General features: G+C 43.9%; 1 protein-coding gene, 2 long non-coding RNA genes and 1 other non-coding gene across 10 annotated transcripts in view; 2 read left to right on the top strand and 2 right to left on the bottom strand.

Moving 5' to 3' along the window:
- The window catches only part of NVL (nuclear VCP like), a 104,550-nt gene that overhangs the window by 74,431 nt on the left and 2,673 nt on the right, over nucleotides 1–27,446 (top strand). For all 7 annotated transcript variants that reach the window (XR_013395202.1, XM_077938427.1, XM_028825941.2 and 4 more), the window contains 4 exons: nucleotides 6,040–6,146; nucleotides 20,714–20,790; nucleotides 24,864–24,952; nucleotides 26,817–26,887. Coding sequence is in view for 6 of the 7 variants with exons in the window: in XM_077938427.1 (XP_077794553.1) it covers nucleotides 6,040–6,146; nucleotides 20,714–20,790; nucleotides 24,864–24,952; nucleotides 26,817–26,887 (344 nt within the window). In the remaining variant the exon portion in view is untranslated. The remainder of the gene's footprint in view (nucleotides 1–6,039; nucleotides 6,147–20,713; nucleotides 20,791–24,863; nucleotides 24,953–26,816; nucleotides 26,888–27,446) is intronic.
- On the top strand, nucleotides 992–1,101 carry MIR320B (microRNA mir-320b). Its single transcript, NR_128278.1, is given in 1 exon segment — nucleotides 992–1,101. It is a non-coding gene; the product is annotated as a microRNA mir-320b (primary transcript).
- On the bottom strand, nucleotides 8,992–13,333 carry LOC144329637 (uncharacterized). Its single transcript, XR_013395246.1, has 2 exons — nucleotides 12,828–13,333; nucleotides 8,992–9,141 (listed from the first exon to the last, which is right to left on the bottom strand). It is a non-coding gene; the product is annotated as an uncharacterized LOC144329637 (long non-coding RNA).
- Nucleotides 10,175–11,767, bottom strand: LOC144329660 (uncharacterized). Its single transcript, XR_013395273.1, has 2 exons — nucleotides 11,511–11,767; nucleotides 10,175–10,830 (listed from the first exon to the last, which is right to left on the bottom strand). It is a non-coding gene; the product is annotated as an uncharacterized LOC144329660 (long non-coding RNA).

Here is a 27,446-nt window from a genome sequence, read left to right as displayed (position 1 = left end):
CATATATTTTCACTCAATCTGTGGATTGTCTTTTCACTTTTTTGATGTCATTTGAAACACAAGTTTTTAATTTTGATAAATTCCAATTTATATGTTTTTTCTTTTACCGCCTGCAATTTTGATGGTGTATCAATGGTATAAACATCACTGCCTAACTGAAGGTCACTAAAATTAACTCCCACATTTTCTTCTCATAAAATTTTAGCTGTTACATTTAGGTCTTTGATCCATTTTGAGTTAATTTGTGTGCGTATTGTGAGGAAAGTGTGCAAATTGATTCTTTGGGGTGTCAATATCCCTTTCAGGCCCAGTGCAGTGACTTATGCCTATAATCCCAGCACTTTGGGAGGCCAACGCCAGAGGATTATTTGAGCTTAGGAGTTCAGGACCAGCCTGGGCAACATAGTGAGACCTCACCTCTACAAAAAATACACAAAAACAAAACAAAATTAAATGGGCATGGTGGTGCATGCCTGTAGTGTTAGCTACTTGGGAGGCTGAGGCGGGAAGATTGCTTGAGCCCCAGAGATCAAGCCTGCAGTGAGCTATGATATACCACTGCACTCCAGCCTGGGCTACAGAGTGAGACCCTGTCTCCAAAAACAGAAACAAACAAACAAACAAAAAACCACTTGTCCTAGCACCTTTGTGGCAAAGATTAATTACTCCCTCATTGAATTGTCTTGTTACCTTTGTTAAAAATTGAGGGTCCATTTGTAACAAAATTAATATTTTCCTAAAGTTAAAAGTTGCTACTGTTACCTCTCAATTTTAACTTTTTTTCTTTTTTAATTAATGTTTTTTTACCCATGGCAAGCTGTGATAGCTTTTTTGAGGGGAGGGAGGAGCTTGATATAGAACAGTAGGTGCTGCTTATCAACAGATGAAAGGAGGGTTCTTTTTCAGGCAGCCATTTCATTTGTGAGTGAATGGACTTTCTCTTTAAAGTGTTGGGATTGTTAGTGCCATTTTTATTGTAAATATCAGAATTGTTATTTTTAGTCTTCTACCTAAGAATTCTGTCTCTTAGGCTTTCTCTTCCCAGTTTTCCCAAAGTTGGGAAAAGCTGGGTTGAGAGGGTAAAAGGAAAAAGAAAAAAAAAAATTCTGTCTCTGACACAATTAAATAGGGAACCAGTTGGGAAGCTGTGAGAATAATGCAGGTGCAAGATGGTGGTGGTTTGAGCTGGGTGATAGCTATGGTTGTAGAAAGAATCTGAATATATTGTGTCATAGGGTTGACCTGATTTGCTAATGGAGTAGTTAAGGATGTGGGAAAGTGGAATCAAGCATGGCTCCAAGGTCTGGGCTTGAAAAACTGGGAGAATGAGTTCACATTAACTAAGATGGGAAAGACAATGGTAGGGGCCTGTTTAGGGAAGAGATTAGCATCTCATTTCTAATGTTGTAATACATAGCATCTTGCAACAGCCTTTGGTGAAGTGTAGTTTAAGTCCTCTAATACTAAGATGTATATAAAGTGTCCAGAATGTCTTTTACTGTAAATAACTTATTAAAATAATAAACTACATAATATTAAGTGTGATATTTGTCAGAGATGTTAAGTGATTATAGGACTCCCAAACTTAGAATGCTTTATTATCATCAGTATACCCCTTTACCTTGGGGCATATAGAACTGGCTTTAAGATTTGTTTTTGTGGTGGGGAGTTTTTTGTGGGTTTTTTTTTTTTTTTTAGATGGAGCCTCGCTCTGTTGCCCAGGCTGGAGTGCAGTAGCATGATCTGGGCTCACCGCAACCTTGCTTCCCAGGTTCAAGCGATTCTCCCGCCTCAGCTTCCCGAGTAGCTGGGATTGCAGGCACGTGCAACACCATGCTCAGCTAGGTTTTTAATTTTTAATAGAGACAGGGTTTCACCATGTTGGCCAGGCTAGTCTTGAATTCCTGACCTCAAGCGATCCACCTGCCTCAGCCTCCCAAAGTGCTAGGATTACAGGTGTGAGCCACCATTCCTGGCGTGTATTTATATGTTTAAATTAAAAGATGTTTCGACAGCATGGTAATTGGCATAGAACTGAGACAGATAGATCAAAGGAACAGAAAAAAAATCCAGAAACATTGCTATGCATATCTAGATAGTTGATGTTTTCAAAAAGCACAAAGGCAATGCAGTGGAGAATGTATAGTCTTTTCAACAATGGTACTGGAGCAGTTGAATATCCTCCATATGCAAAAAGAAAAATTGAACCTTAATACCTTTTACCACATACAAAAAATAACTAAAAATGGATCAAAGACCATTGAAAATAACATTATAAAACTCTTGGAAGAAAACATTGGAGAAATTTGATTTAAGCAAAGATTTCCTATATGACATTAAAAGCACAAACCATAAAAGAGCAAATAGATAAACTGAACTGCTCTTCAAAAACTGCCAATAAACCAGGTACAGTGGTACACACCTGTAAACCCAGCTACTCAGGATACTGAGGTGAGAGGATCCCTTGAGCTCAGCAGTTCGAGGCCAGCCTGGGCAGCGTAGTGAGACCCAGTCTCTTAAAAAAATGCAAATAAGAGAATATAAAGATAAACCAAAGACTAGGAGAAAATATTTGCAAAGCATATATCTGATAAAGGATTAAAAACTACACCATTTTAGGCTGGGAGTGGTGGCTCACGCCTGTAATCCCAGCACTTTGGGAGGCCGAGGCAGGCGGATCATAAGGTCAAGAGATCTAGACCAACCTGGCTAACACGGTAAAACCCAGTCTCTACTAAAAATACAAAAAAAAGTTAGCCAGGTGTGGTGGTGGACACCTGTAGTGCCAGCTACTCGGGAGGCTGAGGCAGGAGAATGGCGAGAACCTGGGAAGCGGAGCTTGCCATAAGCCAAGATCGCACCACTGCACTCCAGCCTGGGAGGCAGAGCGAGACTCCATCTAAAAATAAAAATAAAAAATAAAAAACCTATACCATTTTGGGCCAGACTCAGTGGCTCACGCCTGTAATCCCAGCACTTTGGGAGGCCAAGGCATGCAGATCACGAGGTCAGGAAATCAAGACCATCCTGGCCAGCATGGTGAAACCCTGTCTCTACTAAAAATACAAAAAGTAACTGAACATGGGCGGTGCCTGTAATCCCAGCTACTCAGGAGGCTGAGACAGGAGAATCACTTGAACCCGAGGTTGCAGTGAGCTGAGATCATGCCATTGCACTCCAGCTGGTGACAGAGTGAGACTCCATCTCAAAAAAAAAAACTACACCATTTTAAAAGTGGCCAAAAGGTACTTGAAAATTGCCAAGAAAGTAGATTTTAAGTGATCTCACCACAAAAAAAGTAGTAAGAATATGAGGTAATGCCTGCGTCAGTTGTCTCAACTTGGCCATTCCATAGTGTATACACATTTTAAAAACACATGTTGGCCGGGCTCGGTGGCTGACGCCTGTAATCCCAGCACATTGGGAGGCCGAGATGAGCGGATCACCTGAGGTTGGGAGTTCGAGACCAGCCTGACCAACATGGAGAAATCCCGTTTCTACTAAAAATACAAAAAAAAATTAGCCAGGTGTGGTGGTGCATGCCTGTAATCCCAGCTACTTGGGAGGCTGAGGCAGGAGAATTGCTTGAATCCGGGAGGCAGAGGTTGTGGTGAGCCGAGATTGCACCATTGTACTCCAGCCTGGGCAACAAGAGCAAAACTCCGTCTCAAAAAAAAGGCCGGGCGCTGTGGCTCATGCCTGTAATCCCAGCACTCTTTGGGAGGCCAAGGCAGGTGGATCACGAGGTCAGGAGTTCACGACCAGCCTGACCAACATGATGAAACCCCATCTCTACTAAAAATATAAAAGTTAGCCGGGCATGCTGGTGGTTGCCTGTAATCCCAGCTGCTCGGGAGGCTGAGGCAGGAGAATTGCTTGAACCCGGGAGGCAGAGGTTGCAGTGAGCTGAGATTGTGCCACTGCACTCCAGCCTGGGCAACAGAGTGAGACTCTGTCTGAAAACAAAAACAACAACATGTTGCACAACCTAAATATATACCATTTTTCTGTGTCAGTTTACAAAATTATTTAATCAACATTAAAAAATAAAAGTGGCCAAAAGATTTGTACAGTTACTTCACCATAGGAGTTGTACAAATGGCAAATAAACTCATGAAAAATGCTTCACACCATTGGTCACTAGAGGAAGTCTAGAGGCAGAACCAGTTAGGAGGACTTACATTTTGCCTTGACTGAGGGTTGACGTAATCAGAGGAATGCTTGATGGAAATTGGTTAGAGGGAAGGGAGAAACCTGCCTGGTATTTGGGAGGTAGGGTGGGGTGGAGTGGTGTGGTGATCATTATCTGAGATAGGGAATCCTGGAGGAAGAGCAGTTTGGGGCCAGAAGGTGAGGTGGACTTTTCATTTTCTTAAGGAGATGTTTTATTTTTTTGTTTTTGTTTTTGAGACAGAGTCTCGCTCTGTCACCCAGGCTGGAGTGCACTGGTATGATCTCAGCTCGTTGCAACCTCCGCCTCCCAGGTTCAAGAGATTCTCCTGCCTCAGCCTCCCAAGTAGCTGGGATTACAGGTGTGTGCTACCACACCCAGCTAATTTGTGGGGTTATTTTTAGTAGAGACAGGGTTTCGCTATGTTGGCCAGGTTGGTTTCAAACTCCTGACCTCAGGTGATCTGCCGCCATGCGTGGCCAAAGAGATGTATTTTGATGAGCGGAAGTTTTTCATTTAAATAAAATGCAATTTATTAATTTTTTATTTTTTAAAAAGAGGTTCTTCTCATCTCATTTTAATTGCTTTTTTTGCTTTTTTTTTTTTTTTTTTTTTTTTTGAGACAGTATCACTCTGTTGGCCGGGCTGGAGTGCAGTGGCATGATCTCAGTTCACTGTGACCTCCGTCTCCCGGGCTCAAGCTGGCTCAAGCAATCAAGCAATTCTCCTGCCTCAGCCTCCCGAATAGGTGGGATTACAGGTGTGCACCACCATACCCGGCTAATTTTTGTATTTTTAGTAGAGACAGGGTTTCACCATAGTGGCCAGGCTGGTCTCAAACTCCTGACCTCGGGTGATCCACCCGCCTTGGCCTCCCAAAGTGCTGGGATTACTGGTGTGAGCCACCCTGCCCAGCCATTAATTGCTTTTTTTTTTTTTTGAGACGGAGCCTTGCTCTGTCGCCCAGGCTGGAGTGCAGTGGTGCAATCTCGGCTCCCTGCAACCTCCGCCTCCCGGGTTCACATCATTCTCCTGCCTCAGCCTCCCAAGTAGCTGGGACTACAGTCGCCCGCCATCACGCCTGGCTAATTTTTTGTATTTTTAGTAGAGACGGGTTTCACCGTGTTAGCCAGGATGGTCTCTATCTCCTGACATCGTGATCCGCCTACTTGGCCTCCCAAAGTGCTGGGATCACAGGCATGAGCCTCCGTACCCGGCCTAATTGCATTTTTAAAAGATTTTATTTGTTTGGTCTGAGCACAGTGGCTCACGTCTGTAATCACAGCACTTTGGGAGGCGGAGAAGGGTGGATTGCACTCGGGAGTTCAAGACTACCCTGGGCAACATGGCGAAATCCTGTCTCCACTAAAAGTACAAAAATTAGCCAGCCAAACATCGTATGTGCTCACTCATAAGTGGGAGCTAAGCTATCAGGACACAAAGCATAAGAATGATACAATGGACTTTTGCGGACTCGAGGGAAAGGGTGAGAGTGGTTGAGGGACAAAAGACTGCACACTGAGTACAGTGTGTGCTGCTCCAGTGATGGGTGCACCAAAATCTCAAAAATCACCAAATAACTTACTCATGTAGCCAAACACCACCTGTTCCCCAAAAACCTATTGAAATAAAAAATTAATTAATTAAATTAAGTAAAAGAAAAAAAATTAGCCAGGCATGGTAGCATGCATCTGTAGTCTTAGCTACTCAGGAGGCTGAGATGGTAGAATCACCGGAGTCTGGGAGGTTGAGGCTGCAGTGAGCTGAGATCATGCCACTGCACTCCAGCCTGGGAGATGGAACAAGACCCTGTCTCTAAAAAATAAAAATAAAAGGTTTTATTTAAGACTTTTTTCTCCCTTCTCTAGATATAATTGACCCTGCAATCCTGCGCCCGGGCCGCCTGGACAAAACACTGTTTGTGGGTTTACCACCCCCTACAGATCGCCTTGCCATCTTAAAAACTATCACAAAAGTGAGTAAAGGAAATGGTACATTTTTATATGTGTTTCTCTTGTTTTAAATAGAGACAGTTATAACAGGTAGTAATTTAGTTGACTGATTACTTTTCTTTTCTGTTACTGTGTTTGGCCAGCCTGTATCTCCCAAAGGGAAGGTGAACTGATCTTCAATTATTACTTTAAAATAATTTACATCAGATCATATTTGAAATGGAGTAGAAACTTTTAGAGAAACTCTAGCACTTTGGGAGGGTGAGCTGGACAGATCTGAGCCCAGGAGTTCAGTACCAGCCTGGGCAATATAGTGAGACTCTGTCTCACTATAGATAGAAAAAATTAACCAGATATGGTGGCATCCCCCTGTAGTACCATGTACTCAGAAGGCTTAGGTGGAAGGATTGCTTGAGACCAGGAGGTCAAGTCTCCAGGGAGTTGTGATCACACCACTGCACTCCAGCCTGGGCAACAGAGCAAGACCCTATCTTTTTTTTTTTTTTTTCTGAGGCAGAGTCTCACTCTGTTGCCCAGGCTGGAGTGCAATGGCGAGAGCTCAGCTCACTGCATGCTCCGCCTCCCAGGTTCACGCCATTCTCCTGCCTCAGCCTCCCGAGTAGCTGGGACTACAGGCTCCCACCACCACACCTGGCTAATTTTTTGTATTTTTTAGTAGAGATGGCGTTTCACCATGTTAGCCAAGATGGTCTCAATCTCCTGACCTCGTGACCTGCCCGCCTCGGCCTCCCAGAGTGCTGGGATGACAGGCGTGAGCCACCGTGCCCGGCCCTGCAAGACCCTATCTTTAAAAATAAGTAAGTAAGTGGGCCAAACACGTTGGCTCACATCTGTCATCTCAGCACTTTGGGAAGCCAAGGCAGGTGGATTGCTTTGACCTCAGGAGTTCAAGATCAGCCTGGGAAACATGGGGAAACCCCATCTGTACAAAAAATACAAAAATTAGCTGGACCTCAATGGCTCATGCCTGGCTGAGGCTGGAAAATCGCTTGAGCCCAAGAAGTGGAGGTTGCAGTCAGCCAAGATCGCACTACTGCTCTCAAGCCTGGGTGACAGACCAAGACCCTCTCTCAAAAAAAAGAAGTGAATGAGTTCGTCATCCCACTTCTCACTACCTGGAACTAGTTTTTCTGCCCTTGACACATCACATTTTGAGGTCTGTAGCAGGGCTTTGTGTCTGTATTTCTATAGCCTTGGGATGGGAGAGGGAGCTAAGCTGGTGATGTTAACCCTTCTGGGGATGAAATCACTTGTACCTGGACCCACTCTGTCCATCCAGTTGGAGATACCTCCCCCATGGGAGCTGTCCCACTCCCATGGGGTTGTACCCAGTGCTGTCCAGCTCCCTGGAAAGTGGCATACCTTGGCAGTTCTTCCTGATTCTGCTGAAATCCCTTGATTATGTGTGTCTAACTTTTTCTAGAGCTATCTATCTATCTTAAACTTTTTTTAGTATTCTTTTGATGCTGACAAAGGAAGATTCTGTGATCCTGCTTCACTGGGCCATCGTTACTTAAAATTGCCTTTAGCAGTGTTCCTTAAAAATCACCCAGAGGAGGGAGAACAGGAAAGATGAAAACAGAAGGATGATCATCTTTGTGGGGTAGAAAGATTCTATTGATGCACAGTGTGGAAAACAGTTTGGAAGCTAGTGAAACTAAAAGCTATGAAATTAAGCATTTTAGAACTAAGGCAATATGACTCAGAAACATCAATGAAAAAGAAAAAATAACAAACTAAGGCGTTATCACGGGAATAATAAAGAAGATACAGATAGGAGAACTGTTTAAAGGTTTTAATTAGTAGGACATTGGATTAACTGTACAGTTGGGAGTTAAAGGAAAAGGTAGATGAATTTGCAGCTTGTGCAGCTGGTGGCATCCACCAGGATTAGAGATCTGGGAGATGAGCTATCTGACTTTCAGGTGCCTGGGCACTATCAAGTGGAAAAGTCCAGCAGGATGTTGGGTCTGTGGTTGGGAGTTTAGGAGAGTCCTCTGGCTGAGCTATAGTTTTGTCTGTCATCAGGACATAGCTGGGGGTCAAAGCCATGAAAACATACTGCTTTAGTTCAGTAGTTCTCTACCTAAGGCAGTTTTCCCACCACCCCACCTCACATCCCCAGAGAACATTTGGCAATGTCTAGGGACATTTGTTTACCACTATGCAGAGGAGTGATAATGCTGCTAAATATTCTACAGTGCACAGGACAGCCAACAACAAAGAATTATCCAAGGCCAGGCATGGTGGCTCAGGCCTGTAATCCCAGCAATTTAGGAGGCTGAGGCAGGAGGATCACTTGAGCCAGGAGTTGGAGACCAGCCTGGACAACATAGTGAGACCCTGTCTCTACAAGAAAAAAAAAAAAAAATATATATATATATATATATATATATACACACACACACATATATATATTTTTTTTCTTTCTTTCAAGATGGAATCTCACTCTATTGCCCAGACTGGAGTGCAGTGGTGCCATCTCAGCTCACTGCAACCTCCACCTCCCATGTTCAAGTGATTCTCCTGCCTCAGCCTCCTGAGTAGCTAGGATTACAGGTGTGCACCACCAAACCCAGCTAATTTTTGTATTTTTAGTAGAAACAGGGTTTCACCACATTGGCCAGGCTGGTCTCGAGCTCCTGACCTTGTGATCCACCTGCCTCAAGTCTCCCAAAGTGCTGGGATTACAAACGTGAGCCACCGCACCTTGCCAAGAAAATGTTTTTATTTAATTAGCTAGGCATAGTGGCATGCACCCGTAGTCCCAGCTACTTGGTAGGCTGAGGTGGGAGGATGACTTGACCCCAAGAGGTCAAGGGTGCAGTGTGCCATGATCACACCACTGCACTCCAGCCTGAGCAGCAGAGCTGAGACCCTGTCTCAAGGGAAAGAAAAAAGAATTATCCAACTCAAAATATCAATAATGCCAAAGTTAAGAAACCCTGCTTTGGTGCCATATACTTATTTCTTTGCATCAGACAAATTTGATGATGACTGCATCATAGCATCTTCTCTCCCTTTTGTTGGCTCTGTTTTTTTTTGTTTTTTGTTTTTTGTTTTGACACAGTGTTTCAAAAAAAGAGACCCTGTTTGTCGCCCAGGCTGGAGTGCAATGGCGTGATCTCAGCTCACTGCAACCTCCACCTCCCGGGTTCAAGCAAATCGGCTTCAGCCTCCCTGCATAGCTGGGGCCACAGGTGGATGCCACCACACCCGGCTAATTTTTTTTTTTTTTTTTTTTTTGTATTTTTAGTAGAGATGGGGTTTCACCATGTTAGCCAGGCTGGTCTCAAACTCCTGACTTCAAGTGATCCGCCCACCTCGGCCTCCCAAAGTGCTGGGATTACAGGCGTGAACCACCATTCCTGGCCTCCTTGGCTCTGTCATTAGGAACTATGATAGTGAGATTTTGTTTGCTTTGGTCAATGTATGTGGGTGTGTATGTATATACAAATAAGCACACACATATCCAATTATAAGAATTTCCTGTAGTCATGGTGACATAATGATAATGCTTTCACACTTGTCCTTGGGATTTCATGAACTAAAGAGAAAAGTTGGATTGGTATTTATTTCTAGACGTGCCAGAGATGAGGCATGTGGTATTCAGAGCCTTACAGATTTTGAACCAGAAGAATGATTGGCTCATTCTTCCTGCTGTGTTTCATTCAATGTATGGTACTCACACCAGAACAACTTTACACTTCATTAATCTAGAATTTCAGTGCTATTGGCCAAAATCATTAGGCCTCAGACCAAGGGGTGAATATTCAAAGTACCCCACTCATGCCTGTAATCCCAGCACTTTGGGAGACCGAGGCAGGTGGATCACTTGAGGTCAGGAGTTCAAGACCAGCCTGGCCAACATGGCAAAACAGTGTCTCTACAAAAATACAAAAATTAGCTGGGCGTGATGGTGTGCTCCTATAATCCCAGCTACTCAGGAGGCTGAGGCACAAGAAGCACTTGAACCTGGGAGGTGGAGGTTGCAGTGAGCCAAGATTGTACTCCAACCTGGGCGACAGAGTGAGACTCCATCTCAAAATAAAATAAAAAAAAGTATCCCACTTCATTGATAAGTATTTGTTATAAACTAAATACATCCTTGATTGTGTAGAGACTGAGAAACGTAAGACATTGTCTTACCTATCAGGAGCTTGCCTTCTAGATGATAATAGGAATGTTTATGAAACAATGACAAATGTATTAATTCATTCCTGAGGAGGGGAAGTAAATAAAGGTGACTGAATAGTGTGGCGATTTCAACTATATTTATAAAGACATACAGTGAAAAACATCAAGAAGGAAATATGCCAACATACAGTGCTTGCCTCTGGGAGATGGCATTATGCGTCATTTTTCCACTTTGTTAGTGCTCTTCAACCAAACCCCACCAAGAGCACACATGTAGTTGAACAAGTTGGGCTTATTACTCTTTGCAGTGCAGGAGAATGTACTCCATGGGGAACTGGGGGCATATCTCAGTAAGAGGGTATTAGGACTTAATTGATTTGGGATTTGTGTTATATTTGGGAAGGATTTAATAACAGCCTTTGCCCTGAATGGCTGTTAAAAAGCAAGCATAATTCTATATTTGGGTGACTTAATAAATCTTGCCTAAACGGAAGGAAGATTAGACCAAGGCTAAAACTGTGATTGGCAAAGAAACAGTAGTTATATTAGCTAAGATGGCGGATGTTTGGTCATGTTTGTGTCTTGGACAGTGTTTATGCTTTGTCCATGTTCAGACTTCATTACAGAGTGTTCTCATTTCTGTCTTGATCCTTCACGGTCACAGAGTGGCCTTGTCTAATGTCCGTATTCTGTGGAATTATTTATGTGTAATAGGAGAGCACCACAGCTTCACTGTAAGGGCCCAGCCAGCTTGGAGCAACAACAAGACCTACCTGATAATATCAGCCTACATGTCAGATGTTACTCTACTCACTGTAACCTCTGCCTCCCAGGTTCAAGTGATTCTCCTGCCTCAGCCTCCCAAGTAGCTGGAACTACAGGCATGGGCCACCATACCTAGCTAATTTTTGTAGTTTTAGTAGAGTCGGGGTTTCCCCATGTTGGTCAATCTGGTCTCGATCTCCTGGTCTCATCTGCCTGCCTTGGCCTCCCAGAGTGCTCATTTGCTTTGTATTTTCAGATTTTCTCTCACGACCATATATGTATGTATGTATTTGGTTTGTCTGTCTGTATAGAATGGTCATCTGGCCGGGCGTGGTGGCTCATGCTTGTAATCCCAGCACTTTGGGAGGCTGAGGCAGGCGGACCACCTGAGGTCAGGAGTTCAAGGCCAGCCTGACCAACATGGAGAAACCCCATCTCTACTAAAAATACAAAATTAGCTGGGCATGGTGGCGCATGCCTATAATCCTAGCTACTCAGCAGGCTGAGGCAGGAGAATAGCTTGAACCCGGGAAGCAGAGGTTGTGGTGAGTTGAGATCATACTATTGCACTCCAACCTGGGCAACAAGAGCAAAACTCTGTCTCCAAAAAAAAAAAAAAAAATAGTCATCTGGTATAAATGGGGTGGGTAACAGAGAGGAGTCCTGCAGCTTCCAAGCACAAAGTTGTGAATATGGAAGAAGAAAAAAAAAAACAGAAAAGACATTTCAATAGAGGTCAACTTTGGCCGAGCATGGTGGTTCACACCTGTAATCCCAGCACTTTGGGATGCCAAGGTGGACGAACAGGTTCAAGCAATTCTCCTCCCTCAGCCTCCCGAGTAGCTGGGATTATAGACACGTGCCACCACACCTGGCTAATTTTTGTATTTTTAGGGAAATGAGGTTTCACCATGTTGGCCAGGCTGGTCTGGAACTCCTGACTTTGTGATCTGCCCACCTCGGCCTCTCAAAGTGTTGGGATTACAGGCGTGAGCCACCTTGCCTGTCCAAAAGCAACTTTTGTAGATTGTGGTTTAGACTGCTGCATAGTCAGTCCTCAGCCTCTGTCTGTGCCAACGGCAGAAGGGCTTTTGTTAGTTTATTCTCTTTGTCTTGAGAGTGCATTTTTGCTTCAATTCTTACTGTGTCCTGTTCTAAGACTTGGAACCTTATTGGGCAGAGCTGTCCAGGAGCAGGACCCACATGCAGCCTCCCTGTGCCCTGTCTGCCTGCGTCGGCCTGGTGCCCTCTCAAGAGGGCTATTAGCACTGCAATTTCACATCCTTATCTTAACCTCATCCTTCAGAGGTCATGAGTGTTTTTGTTTAAAAAACTTTGTTGATGGCTAAAGCAGGGCAGAGTGAGAGGAAGAGGAAGCACAATATCTAATCTCAGAGGGAAGAAGTCACAAGGTAGACTTCCTGCCCATGTATGTTGTTTGTAAGTCAACAAAGTGAGGAAAATTGGCATTTTTAATGTTTACCCTTTCTATTTCAGTTTGCTGGCTTTTGACTTTAATTTCCCAGATTGTTTTATATACAGTTTTCTCTTTCTCCTATTAACATCTGAAATATTATAAAGAGATTAGAATAAAGATGTTTAGTCCTGTTCTTAAAAGTCTGAAAAAAATTTGTGGGTCAAAGCAACTTCTTCGTATCTTTTGGGATCTAAGTTTCATAAAAGAAGAGTGAGTGGGCCAGGTACAGTGGCTCACGCCTATAATCCCAGCACTTTGGGAGGCTAAGGTGGGTGGATCATGAGGTCAGGAGTTCGAGACCAGCCTGGCCAACATGGTGAAACCCCATTTCTACTAAAAATACCAAAAAAAATTAGCCAGGCATGGTGGTGGGTACTAAGCTACTCAGGAGGCTGAGACAGGAGAATCGCTTGAACCCAGGAGGCAGAGGTTGCAGTGAGCCGAGATTGCACCATTGCACTCTAGCCTAGGCAAGAAGAGCGAAACTCCGTCTCAAAACAAAACAAAACAAGAAAGCATTAATGATTCTAAACTCTGATATGTAATTAAAAATAGATTTAAGAATAAAGTTGGTTGGGCATGGTGGCTCACGCCTGTAATCCCAGCACTTTGGGAGGCCGAGGTGGGTGGATCACCTGAGGTCAGGAGTTTGAGACCAGCTTGACCAGTATGGTGAAACCCCATCTCTACTGAAAATACCAAAATTGACCAGGCATGGTGGCGTGTGCCTATAGTCCCAGCTACTCGGAAGGCTGAGGCAGGAGGATGGTGTAAATCCAGTGAAGTGAGATCATGCCATTGCATTCCAACCTGGACACAGAGTGAGACTCCATCTCCAAAAAAAAAAAATAGATTTGTATGACCAAATGAAAATATTTGTTAAAATAAAAGTAGTAGCATGTCTTGAATTACTTTTTGAACCTGAGTATTTCATAACATATAATGCTTAATAAGAATTATAGGAAAATATCGGCCGGGCACAGTGGCTCACGCTTGTAATCCCAGCACTTTGGGAGGCCGAGGCAGGAGGATCACGAGGTCAGGAGATCGAGACCATCCTGGCAAACACGGTGAAACCCCGTCTCTACTAAAAATACAAAAAAATCAGCCGGGCGTGGTGGCAGGCGCCTGTAGTCCCAACTGCTCGGGAGGCTGAGGCAGGAGAATGGCGTGAGCCCGGGAGGCAGAGGTTGCAGTGAGCAGAGATCGCGCCACTGCACTCCAGCCTGGGCGACAGAGCGAGACTCCGTCTCAAAGAAAAAAAAAAGATTTATAGGAAAATATCAGTGTAAATAAGCCATAACTTTTTTCAAATTTTAGTAAAATGCTATAGATATATAACATAAAATTTATCATTTTCGCCATTTTTAAGTGTATATTTCTGTGGCAGTAAGTACATTCACATTGTTGTGCAACCATCACCACTATTCATCTCCAGAACTTTTTCAGCTTCCCAAACTGAAACTCCGTCCCCATTAAACATAAACTGCCCATTCCTTCTTCCTTAGCCCCTGGCAACCACCATTCTACTTTCTGTCTCTATACTTTGCCTATTACTAGGTACCTCATACAAGTAGAATCATACAATATTTGTGGGATAACTCTTTTTTTTTTCCTTTGAGACGGAGTTTTGCTCTTGATGCCCAGGCTAGAGTGCAATGGTGTGATCTTGGCTCACTGCAACCTCTGCCTCCCAGGTTCAAGTGATTCTCCTGCCTCAGCCTCCTAAATAGCTGGGGTTATAGGCACCTGCCACCACACCTGTTTTTTTTTGTTTTTGTTTTTGTTTTTTGAGACAATGTCTCACTCTTGTTCCGTAGGCTGGAGTGCAGTGGTGTGATCTCGGCTCACTGCAACCTCTGCCTCCTGGGTTCAAGCAATTCTCCTGCCTCAGTGTCCTGAGTAGCTGGGATTATGGGCACCTGCCACCACACCCGGCTAAGTTTTGTATTTTAGTAGAGATGGTGTTTCACCATGTTGGCTAGGCTAGTCTCAAACTCCTGAACTCAGGTGATCCGCCTGCCTTGACCTCCCAAAGTGCTGGGATTACAGGCATGAGCCACCGCACCCAGCCTACACCAGTATTTTTAGTAGACACAGGGTTTCACCATGTTGCCTAGGCTGGTCTCGAACTCTTGACCTCAGGTGATCTGCCCGCCTTGGCCTCCCAGAGTGCTGGGATTACAGGCATGAGTCACCACGCCTGGCCTATAATTTCCTTAAGAGACTGTTTTCCTTCTTTTTCTAATAATTCCTTTAGCTTAGCTTTCTGTAGTTACCAAATTATTTGAGATTTCCATTAAGGCCTTTATTAAAAAATAATATAGTATTATTGTAATATAACATTATTAAGAGAAAATGGCATAAAGAAAAAACAAATTAGTTTAAGCTTCTAAATACTTGATATCCTAGTACCATTTCAATAAATGGTTTTCTGAAATACTCATATTTTGTTTTATAAGCTCTTTATTATGCCATTTAAAATTCTTCTCGCCGGGCGTGGTGGCTCACGCCTGTAATCCCAGCACTTTGGGAGGCCGAGGTGGGCGGATCACAAGGTCAGGAGATCAAGACCATCCTGGCTAACACGGTGAAACCCCTTCTCTACTAAAAAATACAAACAGTTAACCGGGCATGGTGACGGGCGCCTGTTGTCCCAGCTACTCGGGAGGCTGAGGCAGGAGAATGGCGTGAACCCGGGAGGTGGAGCTCGCAGTGAGCTGATATCACACCACTGCACTCCAGCCTGGGCGACGAGCAAGACTCCATCTCAAAAAAAATAATAATAAAATAAAATAAAATTCTTCTCATTTGCTCTCACTTGAGAATAAATAGAATTCATTTTAGTTCTTACTATAAGTCGGAAAGATTACCATATTTCAATGAAAGAATAGTTAGATTTCAATGATCCAAAGATTCCTTAGCCCTTATTTCTACTAATTAGAAAGTAATGTTGCTATAGAAACTTTTGGAGGTATCCTAGGTAGAGTACACCTCATGCCCTCAAAAAAAGGAGAGTTTGGCTGAGCGTGGTGGCTCGTGCCTGTAATCCCAGCACTTTGGAAGGCCGAGGTGGGTGGGTCACAAGATCAGAGACCAGCCTGGCCAACATGGTGAAACCCATCTCTACTAAACATACAAAAAATTAGCTGGGCATGGTAGTGCACATCTGTAATCCCAGCTACTTGGTAGGCTGAGGGAGAAGAATCTCTTGAACCCGGGAGGGGGAGCTTGCAGTGAGCCGAGATCACTCCATCGCACTTTAGCCTGGGCCACAGGGTGAGACTCTGTCTCAAAAAAAAAAAAAAAAAAAAAGGCCGGGCGCGGTGGCTCAAGCCTGTAATCCCAGCACTTTGGGAGGCCGAGACGGGCGGATCACAAGGTCAGGAGATCGAGACCATCCTGGCTAACACGGTGAAACCCCGTCTCTACTAAAAATACAAAAAACTAGCCAGGCGAGGTGGCGGGCACCTGTAGTCCCAGCTGCTCGGGAGGCTGAGGCGGGAGAATGACATGAACCCGGGAGGCGGAGCTTGCAGTGAGCTGAGATCCAGCCACTGCACTCCAGCCTGGGCGACAGAGCGAGACTCCGTCTCAAAAAAAAAAAAAGGAGGACAGTTTGTTACTTTCTTTCGAGGGTATTTGAAATTATTTTTCTAAAGGTTTAATCTTCTAAGAATTAGGAAACTTCTGAGAGTATCTAAATGTATAACAATGAATTCATTTTCTTAAGCTCATACCCCACCTCATTTATTTATTGTGTTCCTTTATATACTGAGCTTTCTTTCACAAAAGATTTTTCTTAAACAAAGGGTATGCTAAGAATAGAAAGCTGACAATTGCTCCCACTATGCAAATGTGAGAAAAATTCCTCCTCTGCTGGGCACTGTGGCTCACACCTGTAATCCCAGCACTTTGGGAAGCTGAGGCAGGTGGATCACGAGGCAGGCAGATCACGAGGTCAGGAGTTTCAGACCAGCCTGACCAATATGGTGAAACCCCATCTCTACTAAAATACAAAAATTATCCAGTGTGGTGGCGCATGCCTGTAATCTCAGCTACTCAGGGGGCTGAGGCAGGAGAATCACTTGAACCTGGGAGGCGGAGGTTGCAGTGAACCGAGATTGCACCACTGCACTCCAGCCTGGCAACAGAGCGAGACACAAAAAAGAAAAATTCCTCTGGGTCCTCACAAAGAGAACACTAAGATGTGATGCACAATGTCTTTAATAATATTTCTGACATAAACACAATAAGCCTCTTGGGACTGAGGCTTGTCGTTTTCTTAATATAAACTGAGGGTATTACTCAAAGCCAGTTCATTAAACACAATTTGATGAAGGTCCAAGAAATGCACTCTGAGAGTGCACAGGACCTTGTGGAGGTCCGGCTTAATCCAAGGGTAGAATTTAGATATTGAGAAGTATAAAATAATTGTCTTCCTATAATTGAGCTTTTGATTAAAACAGGACACTAGATAGTTTGAGATTAGATTGTCTAACAGCACGTGGAGTGTCCTTAGGGAAGATCCGTACAGCTAATGTGACAGTGTGACAGTTGAGGTAAGTTGACAGATTCTTAAAATCACAGAAAGCACCTAATAAGGGCTCCTACCTAATGTGGCAGCGCACCACCATAGCAAGAAAGTCTATGCTAGTCTTCATTTTAAGAAATCACTATTATATGTTCACTGATGCCCCCCTTCCCTCTCAAATATAGCACAAAATTGTATATACTCATCTGGAGATAAGATACTGGTTTCTTATTATCAAAAATATTAAATAAATAATAAAGTTAACAAACTTCCATAAAGGCCATTCAGTTGCAAATCTGAACTTTAAAACTCAGGTTTTCCAATTCCTCGTCCAGTGTTATTTCCACTTTTTAGCTCTTTTTACTGAAGTGTGATACACCTACAGAAAAGTGGTAAATGTAAAGTAGATTTAGAGAGTCAAGAAAAAAAATTAAAAAGTCGTAAATGTCCAGCTCCATGAATTGTTACAAACGAAGTCTCTAGATCAAGAAAGAGAACACTCCAAGTCTAATTCATAGAATTATGAAGTAGAATGGTGACTGCCAGGGATTGGGAGGCGGGGGCAGGAGGAATGAGGAGTTACTGTTTAATGGATGCATTGTTTTCTTTTGGGAAGATAGAAAAGTTCTGGAGCTGGATAGGGATGATACAACAATGCGGATGGACTTAATGCCACTGACCTGTACACTGAAAAATGGTTGAAATGGTCAGTTTTTTGTATGTTTTGCCACAATAAAATAGAACATTCCCACACCTACAAAAGCTGCCCTTCTGCTTCCAGTCACTACCCACTCCTACCTGCCCCCAGGATTGACCACTATCCTGACTCAGTTGAAAATTGTTCACACTAAAAGATGCTTAGCAATCCTACATTCTGACCCTTTAGTTTTACTACTCAGAGGAAAAAGCACAAGGCTGTTTGCCTAAGATCATAGTTTGGGTCCCAGGTCAAAATGGATTGAATGGGAAATTAACTGTTTCTTGAACCTGTGGTAGATAACATGTCCATTTTATTTAGTGATAGCAACTAACAGATGTATAATTTATGCAGTTCTTGAATATGCCCTGCAGGGATGCAGTAAGAGGCTGGTATGTGAGTGTGGGCAGAGCAACAGGTAACTAGTGCACAAGGCCGGCAACTCCAGTCCTCTCAGCCAGGTCACCGAACCCTGTGCCTGGAGCACTTTGCCAGGCTGACGCTTTACACTAAGAAAAGCTTACTGGGCAGGTGCTGTGGCCCACACCTGTAATCCCAGCACTTTGGGAGGCCAAGGTGGGCAGATCACTTGAGCTGAGGAGTTTGAGATCAGTCTGGGCAACATCGTGAAACCCCATCTCTACAAAAAATACAAAAATTAGCCAGGTGTGGTAGTGGGTGCCTGTAGTCCCAGCTACCCAAGAGGCTGAGGTGGGAGGATCGCTTGAGCCCAGGAGGTGGAGGTTGCAGTAAGCCAGGATTGCGCCACTGCACTTCAACCTGGGTGACAGAGCCAGACTCTATCTCAAAGAAAAAAAAAGAGAAAAGCTTAATGGCTTGTGTTTATTCACTTTTGTGTGTGTTTCTTCTTTTCTTTTTTTTTTTTGTTTTGAGACCAAGTCTCCATCACCCAGGCTGGAGTGCAGTGGTACGATCTCAGCTCACGGCAGCCTCCACCTCCCGGGTTCCAGTGATTCTCCTGTCTCAGCCTTCTGAGTAGCTGTGATTACAGGCACACGCCACCATGCCCAGCTAATTTTTGTTTTAGTAGAGACAGGGTTTCACCACGTTGGCCAGGCTGGTCTCAAACTCCTGACCTCAGGTGATTCGCCCTCCTCGGCCTCTCAAAGTGCTGGGATTACAGGTGCGAGCTGCCGCGCCCGGCAATGTTTCTTCTTAAAATAGTTATTTAATAATATAATATTTGCTACACAGGAAAGAACATATGCAATGTATATGTAAGTTATGAATCAGAATAATAAGCAAATACTCATAAGCTTACCATCTAACTGTCACACATTTTAAATAATTAAAAACTGTTTTGATTGGGTGCAGTGGCTTATGTCTGTAATCCCAGCATTTTGGGAGGCTGGGGCAGGAGAATTGCTTGAGGCCAGGAGTTTGAGACAAGCCTAGGCAACATAGCAAGACCCCATCTCCAAAAAAAAGCAGACCTGGTAGCTCACACCGGTAATCCCAGCACTTCAGGAGGCTGAGGTGAGCAGATCACCTGAGGCTAGGAGTTTGAGACCAGCCTGGCCAAACCCCGTTTCTACTAAAAATACAAAAAATTAGCCAGGCATGGTGGCATGCGCCTGTAGTCCTAGCTACTCAGGAGTGCAGTGGTGCGATCTTGGCTCAGGCCTAGCCAGGCATGGTGGCATGTAGTTCCAGCTCCTCCAGAGGCTAAGGTAGAAGGATCTCTTGTGCCCAGGAGGTCAAGTCTGTTGTGGTTGTTCCACTGCACTCCTGCCTGGGCGACAGAGCAAGACCCTGGGGGAAAGACAAAGCTCGTTTTGTTTGCCTCTGCAGTTTGTCACTAAAAATATTATTAAACATAATGTATGCAAGCAAGGTACTGGGTTAAGTGTTAAAACTCTGGGTTGGTTTGTTTTCTCTACATCCAGTCTCATGAGAAATTCTGAGTTCTAAGTTGCAACATACTTGTCATTGCTAATGTCTCTTGAAATGAGCTGAAGGGGAATTGGCACCAAAATCAGGATTGAGTGTTAGATAAATGATTAAGAAAGAATATACTGAGCTTAGAGGACTTTGTGCTTTTATTATAGAGCAAATACTGCTCCTTCTCTCCTGGCCAGGTTCAGTATTATTTCTCCCGTCCTAGCCAGCCTCACACCAACACTAAGCATTGCTTAAGTATTTGCCATATTTAAGCTGGAAAGGAAATGTGTTTCTTCACCTTGGGAAAGATCGAGGTGCTGGCTTTCATTCTTGTTGATGTTTAGTATTTGCTGCAACTGTACACAAATTCCTCAAACTTCAGGAGCATAAATTGTTTGCCTTTAGCTTTCTCAAGTTTGGAATCTGCTTCTTAGCCTCATTTCTCAACATTGAAATTTGTATAAATCTTAACAGCACTGGTCTGGAAGTCAGTTATACTCATTTAGTCAAACAGCCGTTATTAAGAAGCTATTATGTAGATGAATATGGTCTTTATCTTTATTTTGAGACTCAGTCTCACTCTGTCGCCCAGGCTGGAGTGCAGTGGCGTGATCTCTGCTCACTATAACCTCCACCTCCAGGGCTTAAGCAGTTCTCATGCCTCAGCCTCCTGAGTAGCTGGGACTACAGGTGTGTACCATAACGCCCGGCTAATTTTTTTTTTTTTTTTTTGAGACGGAGTCTCGCTCTGTCGCCCAGGCTGGAGTGCAGTGGCCGGATCTCAGCAAAGCTCCGCCTCCCGGGTTCACGCCATTCTCCTGCCTCAGCCTCCTGAGTAGCTGGGACTACAGGCGCCCGCCACCTTGCCCGGCTAGTTTTTTGTATTTTTTTTTAGTAGAGACGGGGTTTCACCGTGTTAGCGAGGATGGTCTCGATCTCCTGACCTCGTGATCCGCCCATCTCGGCCTCCCAAAGTGCTGGGATTACAAGCATGAGCCACCACGCCTGGCATGGTCTTTAAAACTTCAATGAAAAATCATTTTTCTCTCTTACTTAGAATGGTACCAAACCACCACTGGATGCAGATGTAAATTTGGAAGCAATTGCTGGTGACCTTCGCTGTGATTGCTATACGTAAGTGTTTAAATCTTAAGTCAATTCACTCTCTGGGGTTCAATTTCCTCATCTATAAAATGAGGTGTGATGATGCTCACCTCAGCAGATTGTTGGGAGGATTAAATGAGGTATCCCATGAAGTATATAAAGTGTCTGGCATCTCCCTTCTTAGAGAAGAGACTGCACATTTGGAGGCTCTGAAGGAATTCCCGGGAACAGGGGAGTCCTTTCATATGTTGACTCTTGGTACTTAACCTACCCTAACCAGCATTGCTGTCCTTTACAAATCGTACTGGTGCGTCAGCATTTAAAAGAGACTAATCTACAATTGCCACATTTTCCAGCCCTCAGGATGCATTTTCACTGCACACCTTTTTACCTCCACATAGCCTGTAGTAACATCAGGAAATCTGACATTTCTGCCTTCTTCCTTCCTATGTTTGTGGTTGTTACAGTTGTTAGTTTTTCTTCATGTGTTTTGAAGTAAATTTGTTTGTTAATTTTCCCAACTTGGGTACACAGAGTTTAACTAACAGAGACACTACCCCCTATGGCTTTTTGTTTTGTTTCTTTCTTTTTTTTTTTTCCAGACAGGGTTTCCCTCTTTCACCCAGGCTGGAGTACAGTGGCATGATCATGGCTCACTGTAGCCTTTACTTCCTTTACTTCCTTGGTTTTTTTTTTTTTTGAGACGGAGTCTCGCTCTGTCGCCCAGGCTGGAGTGCAGTGGCCAGATCTCAGCTCACTGCAAGCTCCACCTCCCGGGTTCACGCCATTCTCCGGCCTCAGCCTCCCAAGTAGCTGGGACTACAGGCGCCCACCACCTTGCCCGGCTAGTTTTTTGTACTTTTTAGTAGAGACGGGGTTTCACCGTATTAACCAGGATGGTCTCGATCTCCTGACCTCGTGATCCGCCCGTCTCGGCCTCCCAAAGTGCTGGGATTACAGGCTTGAGCCACCGCGCCCGGCCCCTTTACTTCCTTTGTTGAGAAACAATCCTCTGACCTCAGCCTCCCGGATAGCTGGGACTACAGGTGCACGCCACCATGCCCAGCTAATTTTTTAAAAAAATTTTTGTAGTTATGGGGTCTTGCCATATTGCCCAGGCTTGTCATGAACTCTGAGCTTAAGTAGTCCCTCACGCCTCAGCCTCCCAAACTGCTGGGATCACAGGTGTGAGCCACCATGCCCGGCCCTTTTTTCCCCTATTATGTCCTTCTAATGTAGCAGTGATTCTCAATGAAGAGAAATTCATCACCCTTCATCAGGAGGGGTGGTGAGATACAGATGTAAATGCCCCTACCTTCCGTTAAATAGGATGTGCCTCACCCCCTAGTTGGGAATCAAATCCATACCAGTCTTTATTTAAATGATGTGGCCAGGCACGGTGACTCAACGCCTGTAATCCAAGCACTTTGGGAGGCCGAGGTGGGTAGATCACGTGAGTTCAGGAATTGGAGACAAGCCTGGCCAACATGGTGAAACCTTGTCTCCACTAAAAATACAAAAATTAGCCGGGCATGGTAGCGCATGCCTGTAATCCCAGCTACTATGGAGGCCAAGACAGGAGAATTGCTTGAACCCAGGGGGTGGAGGTTGCAGTGAGCTGAGATCGTGTCAGTGCACTCCAGCCTGGGCAACAGAGCAAGACTCCATCTCAAAAATAAATAAATAAATAAAATTAAAAATAACGAAATGACCTTACTGCTTAGGGGACTACTTCTTGAGTAGTTTACTGCTTTAAGGGTGGGAGCAGTGGCTCACAGCTGTAATCCTAGCCCTTTGGGAGGCCAAGGCGGGCAGACTGTTTGAGGCCAGAAGTTCGAGACCAGCCTGGGCAACATAGTAAGACCCCGTCTCTACAAAAAATAATAATAATAACAGCTTTAAGTGCTCAAATCTGAAAAGATTTTCAGTAACAGAGGTGGTTTTGGTGGTAGAACTTGCCCTGGTCTAAATCTTTTGGATATACCAAATAGGCTGTCAGTCTGTGAAGGGGTTAGGGCTAAAGTTGAATGGTGTACATTTTGGATTTTCTTGCCACTATAATCACAGTTTGAGAGATACTACACCACTACAGTCTTTAGCTGTTAGTTTGCGTTAGTTAATGATGTCTCCACCAATGTTAGATTTCATACTGGGGGAAGGAATGAATACCCCAGCGGGCATGTGATTATTAAATAATGTTATAACCCTAACATTTAGCCAACAAAACACCAGATTCAGTTAAAAATTTAAGCTCTTGAGATCCGGCCACTGCACTCCAGCCTGGGCGGCAAAGCGAGACTCCGTCTCAAAAAAAAAATAAAAATAAAAATAAAAATTTAAGCTCTGTGGGTCTTTACTTTTATATAGTATGTGTCTGAGGCAAGAGAATCACTCAAACCCGGGACACGGAGGTTGCATTGAGCCAAGATTGTGCCACTGCACTCCAGCCTAGGTAACAGAGCGAGACTCCATCTCAAAAAAAAAAAAAAAAAATTTATATAGTATGGGGATTATCAACATTATATAATAAGTTTGATGTCCAGAGATGAGGTTTTTTTAAAAAAATTCATTTTTTGTTTTCATCTTTTCTTTCCAAGACTTCTGAATAATAGAAGTGAGGTTTTTATCCCCAAATTCAAACTCTTTCTCAAAGAATCTCTAAGAATCCTGTTTCAGCTGTAAAGTAGTGAAACTCCAGTCAGCATGAGTGTCTTTCATTTAACTCAGAACTGTGCTGACTCAGCATATTATTACATGAAATAATTAAATAAGTGAAGGCCTGTTTGTATTTGTCATATTTTAAGTAACTTATGATGTGTTCATTCAGTTTTAACTTGAGTCAGCTGCATTAAAGACTTTCCAGGGTTTGTATTTTTCCCTTCTGAACTTGGAGCCGTAAGTGACTTTTTTGGGGTTTTTTTGAGACAGGGTCTCACTCTGTCACCCAGGCTCACTATAGCCTATGCCTCCCAGGCTCAAGCAATTCTGCCATCTCCACCTCCCAAAGTGCTGGAATTACAGGCAGGACCGACTGCGCTCAGCCCATAAATGACTTTTTAATAAGCTTACTTTAGACCTTATGTAATACATGAATATGCTAGTCAGCACTTTAGCCTTTTATGCATTGTATTGTTTCCTCCATCATTTCCTTTCCTCTTGAGTTTAGTTTTTTGTTTTTGTTTTTGTTTTTTAATTGGGACAGAGTCTCACTCTGTCGCCCAGGCTGCAGTGCAGTGGTGCGATCTTGGCTCACTGCAACCTCCACCTCTCGGGCTCAAGTGATTCTCCCACCTAAGTGGCGTGAGCCACTGCACCTGGCCTAGAAATATCTTACGTAAAAGCTAAGAACAGGCTGGACGCGGTGGTTCACGCCTGTAATCCCAGCACTTTGGGAGGCTGAGGCGGGCAGATCACGAGGTCAGGAGATCGAGACCATCCTGGGTAACACGGTGAAACCCTGTCTCTACTAAAACTACAAAAAGTTAGCCAGGCGTGGTGGCGGGCGCCTGTAGTCCCAGCTACTCGGGAGGCTGAAGCAGGAGAATGGCATGAACCCGGAAGGCGGTGCTTGCAGGGAGCCGAGATCACGCCACCGCACTCCAGCCTGGGCTGCAGAGCGAGACTCCGTCTCCCCCCCCCAAAAAAAAGGCGGGCCGGGCGCGGTGGCTCAAGCCCGTAATCCCAGCACTTTGGGAGGCCGAGACGGGCGGATCACGAGGTCAGGAGATCGAGACTAGCCTGGCTAACACGGTGAAACCCCGTCTCTACTAAAAAAATACAAAAAACTAGCCGGGCGAGGTGGCGGGCGCCTGTAGTCCCAGCTACTCGGGAGGCTGAGGCAGGAGAATGGCGTAGACCCGGGAGGCGGAGCTTGCAGTGAGCTGAGATCCGGCCACTGCACTCCAGCCTGGGCGACAGAGCGAGACTCCGTCTCAAAAAAAAAAAAAAAAAAGCTAAGAGCTCTTTCCTACTGATTCATAATCAATTTATTTCTCATCTTTATTGGTCGCTTTCTTTCCTCATTATTTAATATATGACTTATATGGGTTTTTTCTGGGATTTTGCAGTATCTAGGAATATAAATCACTATTATTTTATTGTAGGGGCGCAGATCTCTCTGCTTTGGTAAGAGAAGCTTCTATCTGTGCCCTGAGACAGGAAATGGCAAGACAGAAGAGTGGAAATGAAAAAGGTACGATTCTCTCCAGAATCTCTCAATTCTGATTATGATACTGTTGCCCTGGAAAATGACCATTTTCTAGTGTCTATTATCTATGATACTAAAGCTAACGTTTTTCTAATGAGACTGTTAGAATCTGTTCTAAAATATTAGGTAACCTCTGTTGCTGACAATTATAATAATAGCAAAGTTATTTAGTACTGCTCTAATAAAGAGTACTGTCCCTATAGGCAAATGGATCTATTCACTGTCTTCATCATGAGTTTGGGCTGCTTATCAATTCTGGAAAACCTTATTCTTTTGCTAAGGTGATATCTACTTACCTGTTAAAATGCGGCCTAAATTGGAGATCTTAGAAAATACAGAAGATAAGTGAAATTTGGAATAACTTTCCATATATTGAGACTTTCCTTTCAAAATACAAACTCTGTGTATTGTATTATGTGATGCTTTGGGGTCATCTCAACAGCTTTGCACCATCCTTCACATTTGACAGTGTCTTTAATTTTGCTATTTGAGTGCATATGCGGAAAAAAAATTGTCTGCTGGGTGTGGTGACTCACATCTGTAATCCCAGCACTTTGGGAAGCTGAGGCAGGAGGATTGCTTGAGCCCAGGAGTTTGAGAGCAGCCTGCATGAAAAACCAAGACGCCATCTCTATAAAAAATTTAAAAAATTAAACTGGCATGGTGGTACATGCCTATAGTCCTAACTACTTGGGAGAGTGAGGCCCAGGAGTTTGAGGCTGCAATGAGCTATGATTGCACCACTGCACTCCAGCCTGAGTGACAGAGCAAAACCCTGTCTCTTTTTTTTTTTTTTCCAGACATGGAGTCTTGCTCTGTCGCCCAGGCTGGAGTGCAGTGCCACGATCTGGCTCACTGCAACCTCCACCTCCTGGTTCAAGCGATTCTCCTGCCTCAGTCTCTCGAGTAACTGGGATTGCAGGCGTGTGCCACCACACCCAGTTAATTTTTTTTTATATTTTTAGTAGAAACGGGGTTTCACCATATTGGTCAGGCTGGTCTCAAACTCATCTCATGATCCACCCACCTCGGCCTCCCAAAGTGCTGGGATTATAAGCCTGAGCCACCACGCCCGACCTAAAACTCCCTTCTAATCCAGTGCTGAGATATTTTATATATAAAATATTCTATGATATTATGGTTCCATAAGATCTCATTGTGTGTTGCATACTCTTAAATATTAATACTATGGAATCCTACATTCTATTCCCAGTTAAATTTATTTGAATTATCTGAGTAATTCTGGTTCTTCTTCATAAACATCACCATTAAGTTAAACAATGCAAAGAGGCCTACAAAACGTACCAACTTATGAGTGGCAGGTCTCTTTGGGTGGTTTTGGATTAAAATCTGATGAGCAGAATATATCTGGCTAGAATACTGTTCTGAAAAAAATAGAGCCCATCTCAACACTGATCTCTTTAGTGGACCCCTTGAAAGCTTCGAAGTCTTTCTTTTTTTTTTATTTTTTTTTGAGACGGAGTCTCGCTCTGTCGCCCAAGCTGGAGTGCAGTGGCCGGATCTCAGCTCACTGCAAGCTCCGCCTCCCAGGTTCACGCCATTCTCCTGCCTCAGCCTCCCAAGTAGCTGGGACTACAGGCGCCCACCACCTCGCCTGGCTAGTTTTTTGTATTTTCTTTTTTAGTAGAGATGGGGGTTTCACTGGGTTAGCCAGGATGGTCTCGATCTCCTGACCTCGTGATCCGCCCGTCTCGGCCTCCCAAAGTGCTGGGATTACAGGCTTGAGCCACCGCGCCCGGCCAACTTCGAAGTCTTTCAGAGGAAGTTAAGTTCTAAGTCGGTTAGCATACCATACTGAGATGTGTATATTTGTGCATTTGCTCCATAGGTGAACTCAAGATTAGTCATAAGCATTTTGAAGAAGCTTTCAAGAAAGTAAGATCATCTATATCAAAAAAGGTAAGCAATGCTGTTAAATGTATAAAAGAAACTAGAATTTTAGACCAGTAGATATGACCTCATGAATTAAACTCTTTTACAGATTGTTTTGTATACTACTTCTACTTCCTAAAAAAAGAAATTACATGGTTCATTTTGATCTGAAAACAAGCAAAATAATTGCCTTTGTGAGAATGTTCTTGAGAGATTTTAATTTTATATGTTTCTTAGGGACTGGAGCACAGTTTTCCTAACTAGATTCTCTAACAACTATTTATTCAGAGAGAGAATGACCTCTTATGCCTCCACAATCTCAGAATTTTTAATCATCTAATTCAAGTATCATTTGACCTACTCTACCCTTTTTGACAAATGGCTTTGTATTTCTTGGAGCTAGACTGTACCCAAACTAAGCCACAGGGACTTACCCATACATTTCAGGGAAATAAAAACATCTTCACCATAGGTGGGAGAAGGGTTAAAAAAAATCACTCTGGAGCTGGGCACAGTGGCCCATGCTTGTTATCTCAGCTACTCAGGAGGCAGAGGTGGGAGAATGGCTGGAGCCTAGGAGTTCAAG

The sequence above is a fragment of the Macaca mulatta genome, chromosome 1 (genome assembly GCF_049350105.2).
Source record: "Macaca mulatta isolate MMU2019108-1 chromosome 1, T2T-MMU8v2.0, whole genome shotgun sequence".
In the NCBI taxonomy this organism is placed as follows: Eukaryota; Metazoa; Chordata; class Mammalia; order Primates; family Cercopithecidae; genus Macaca; species Macaca mulatta.
Note: the sequence above shows the minus strand (reverse complement) of the source record. Positions and strands in the feature narration are given on the sequence as shown.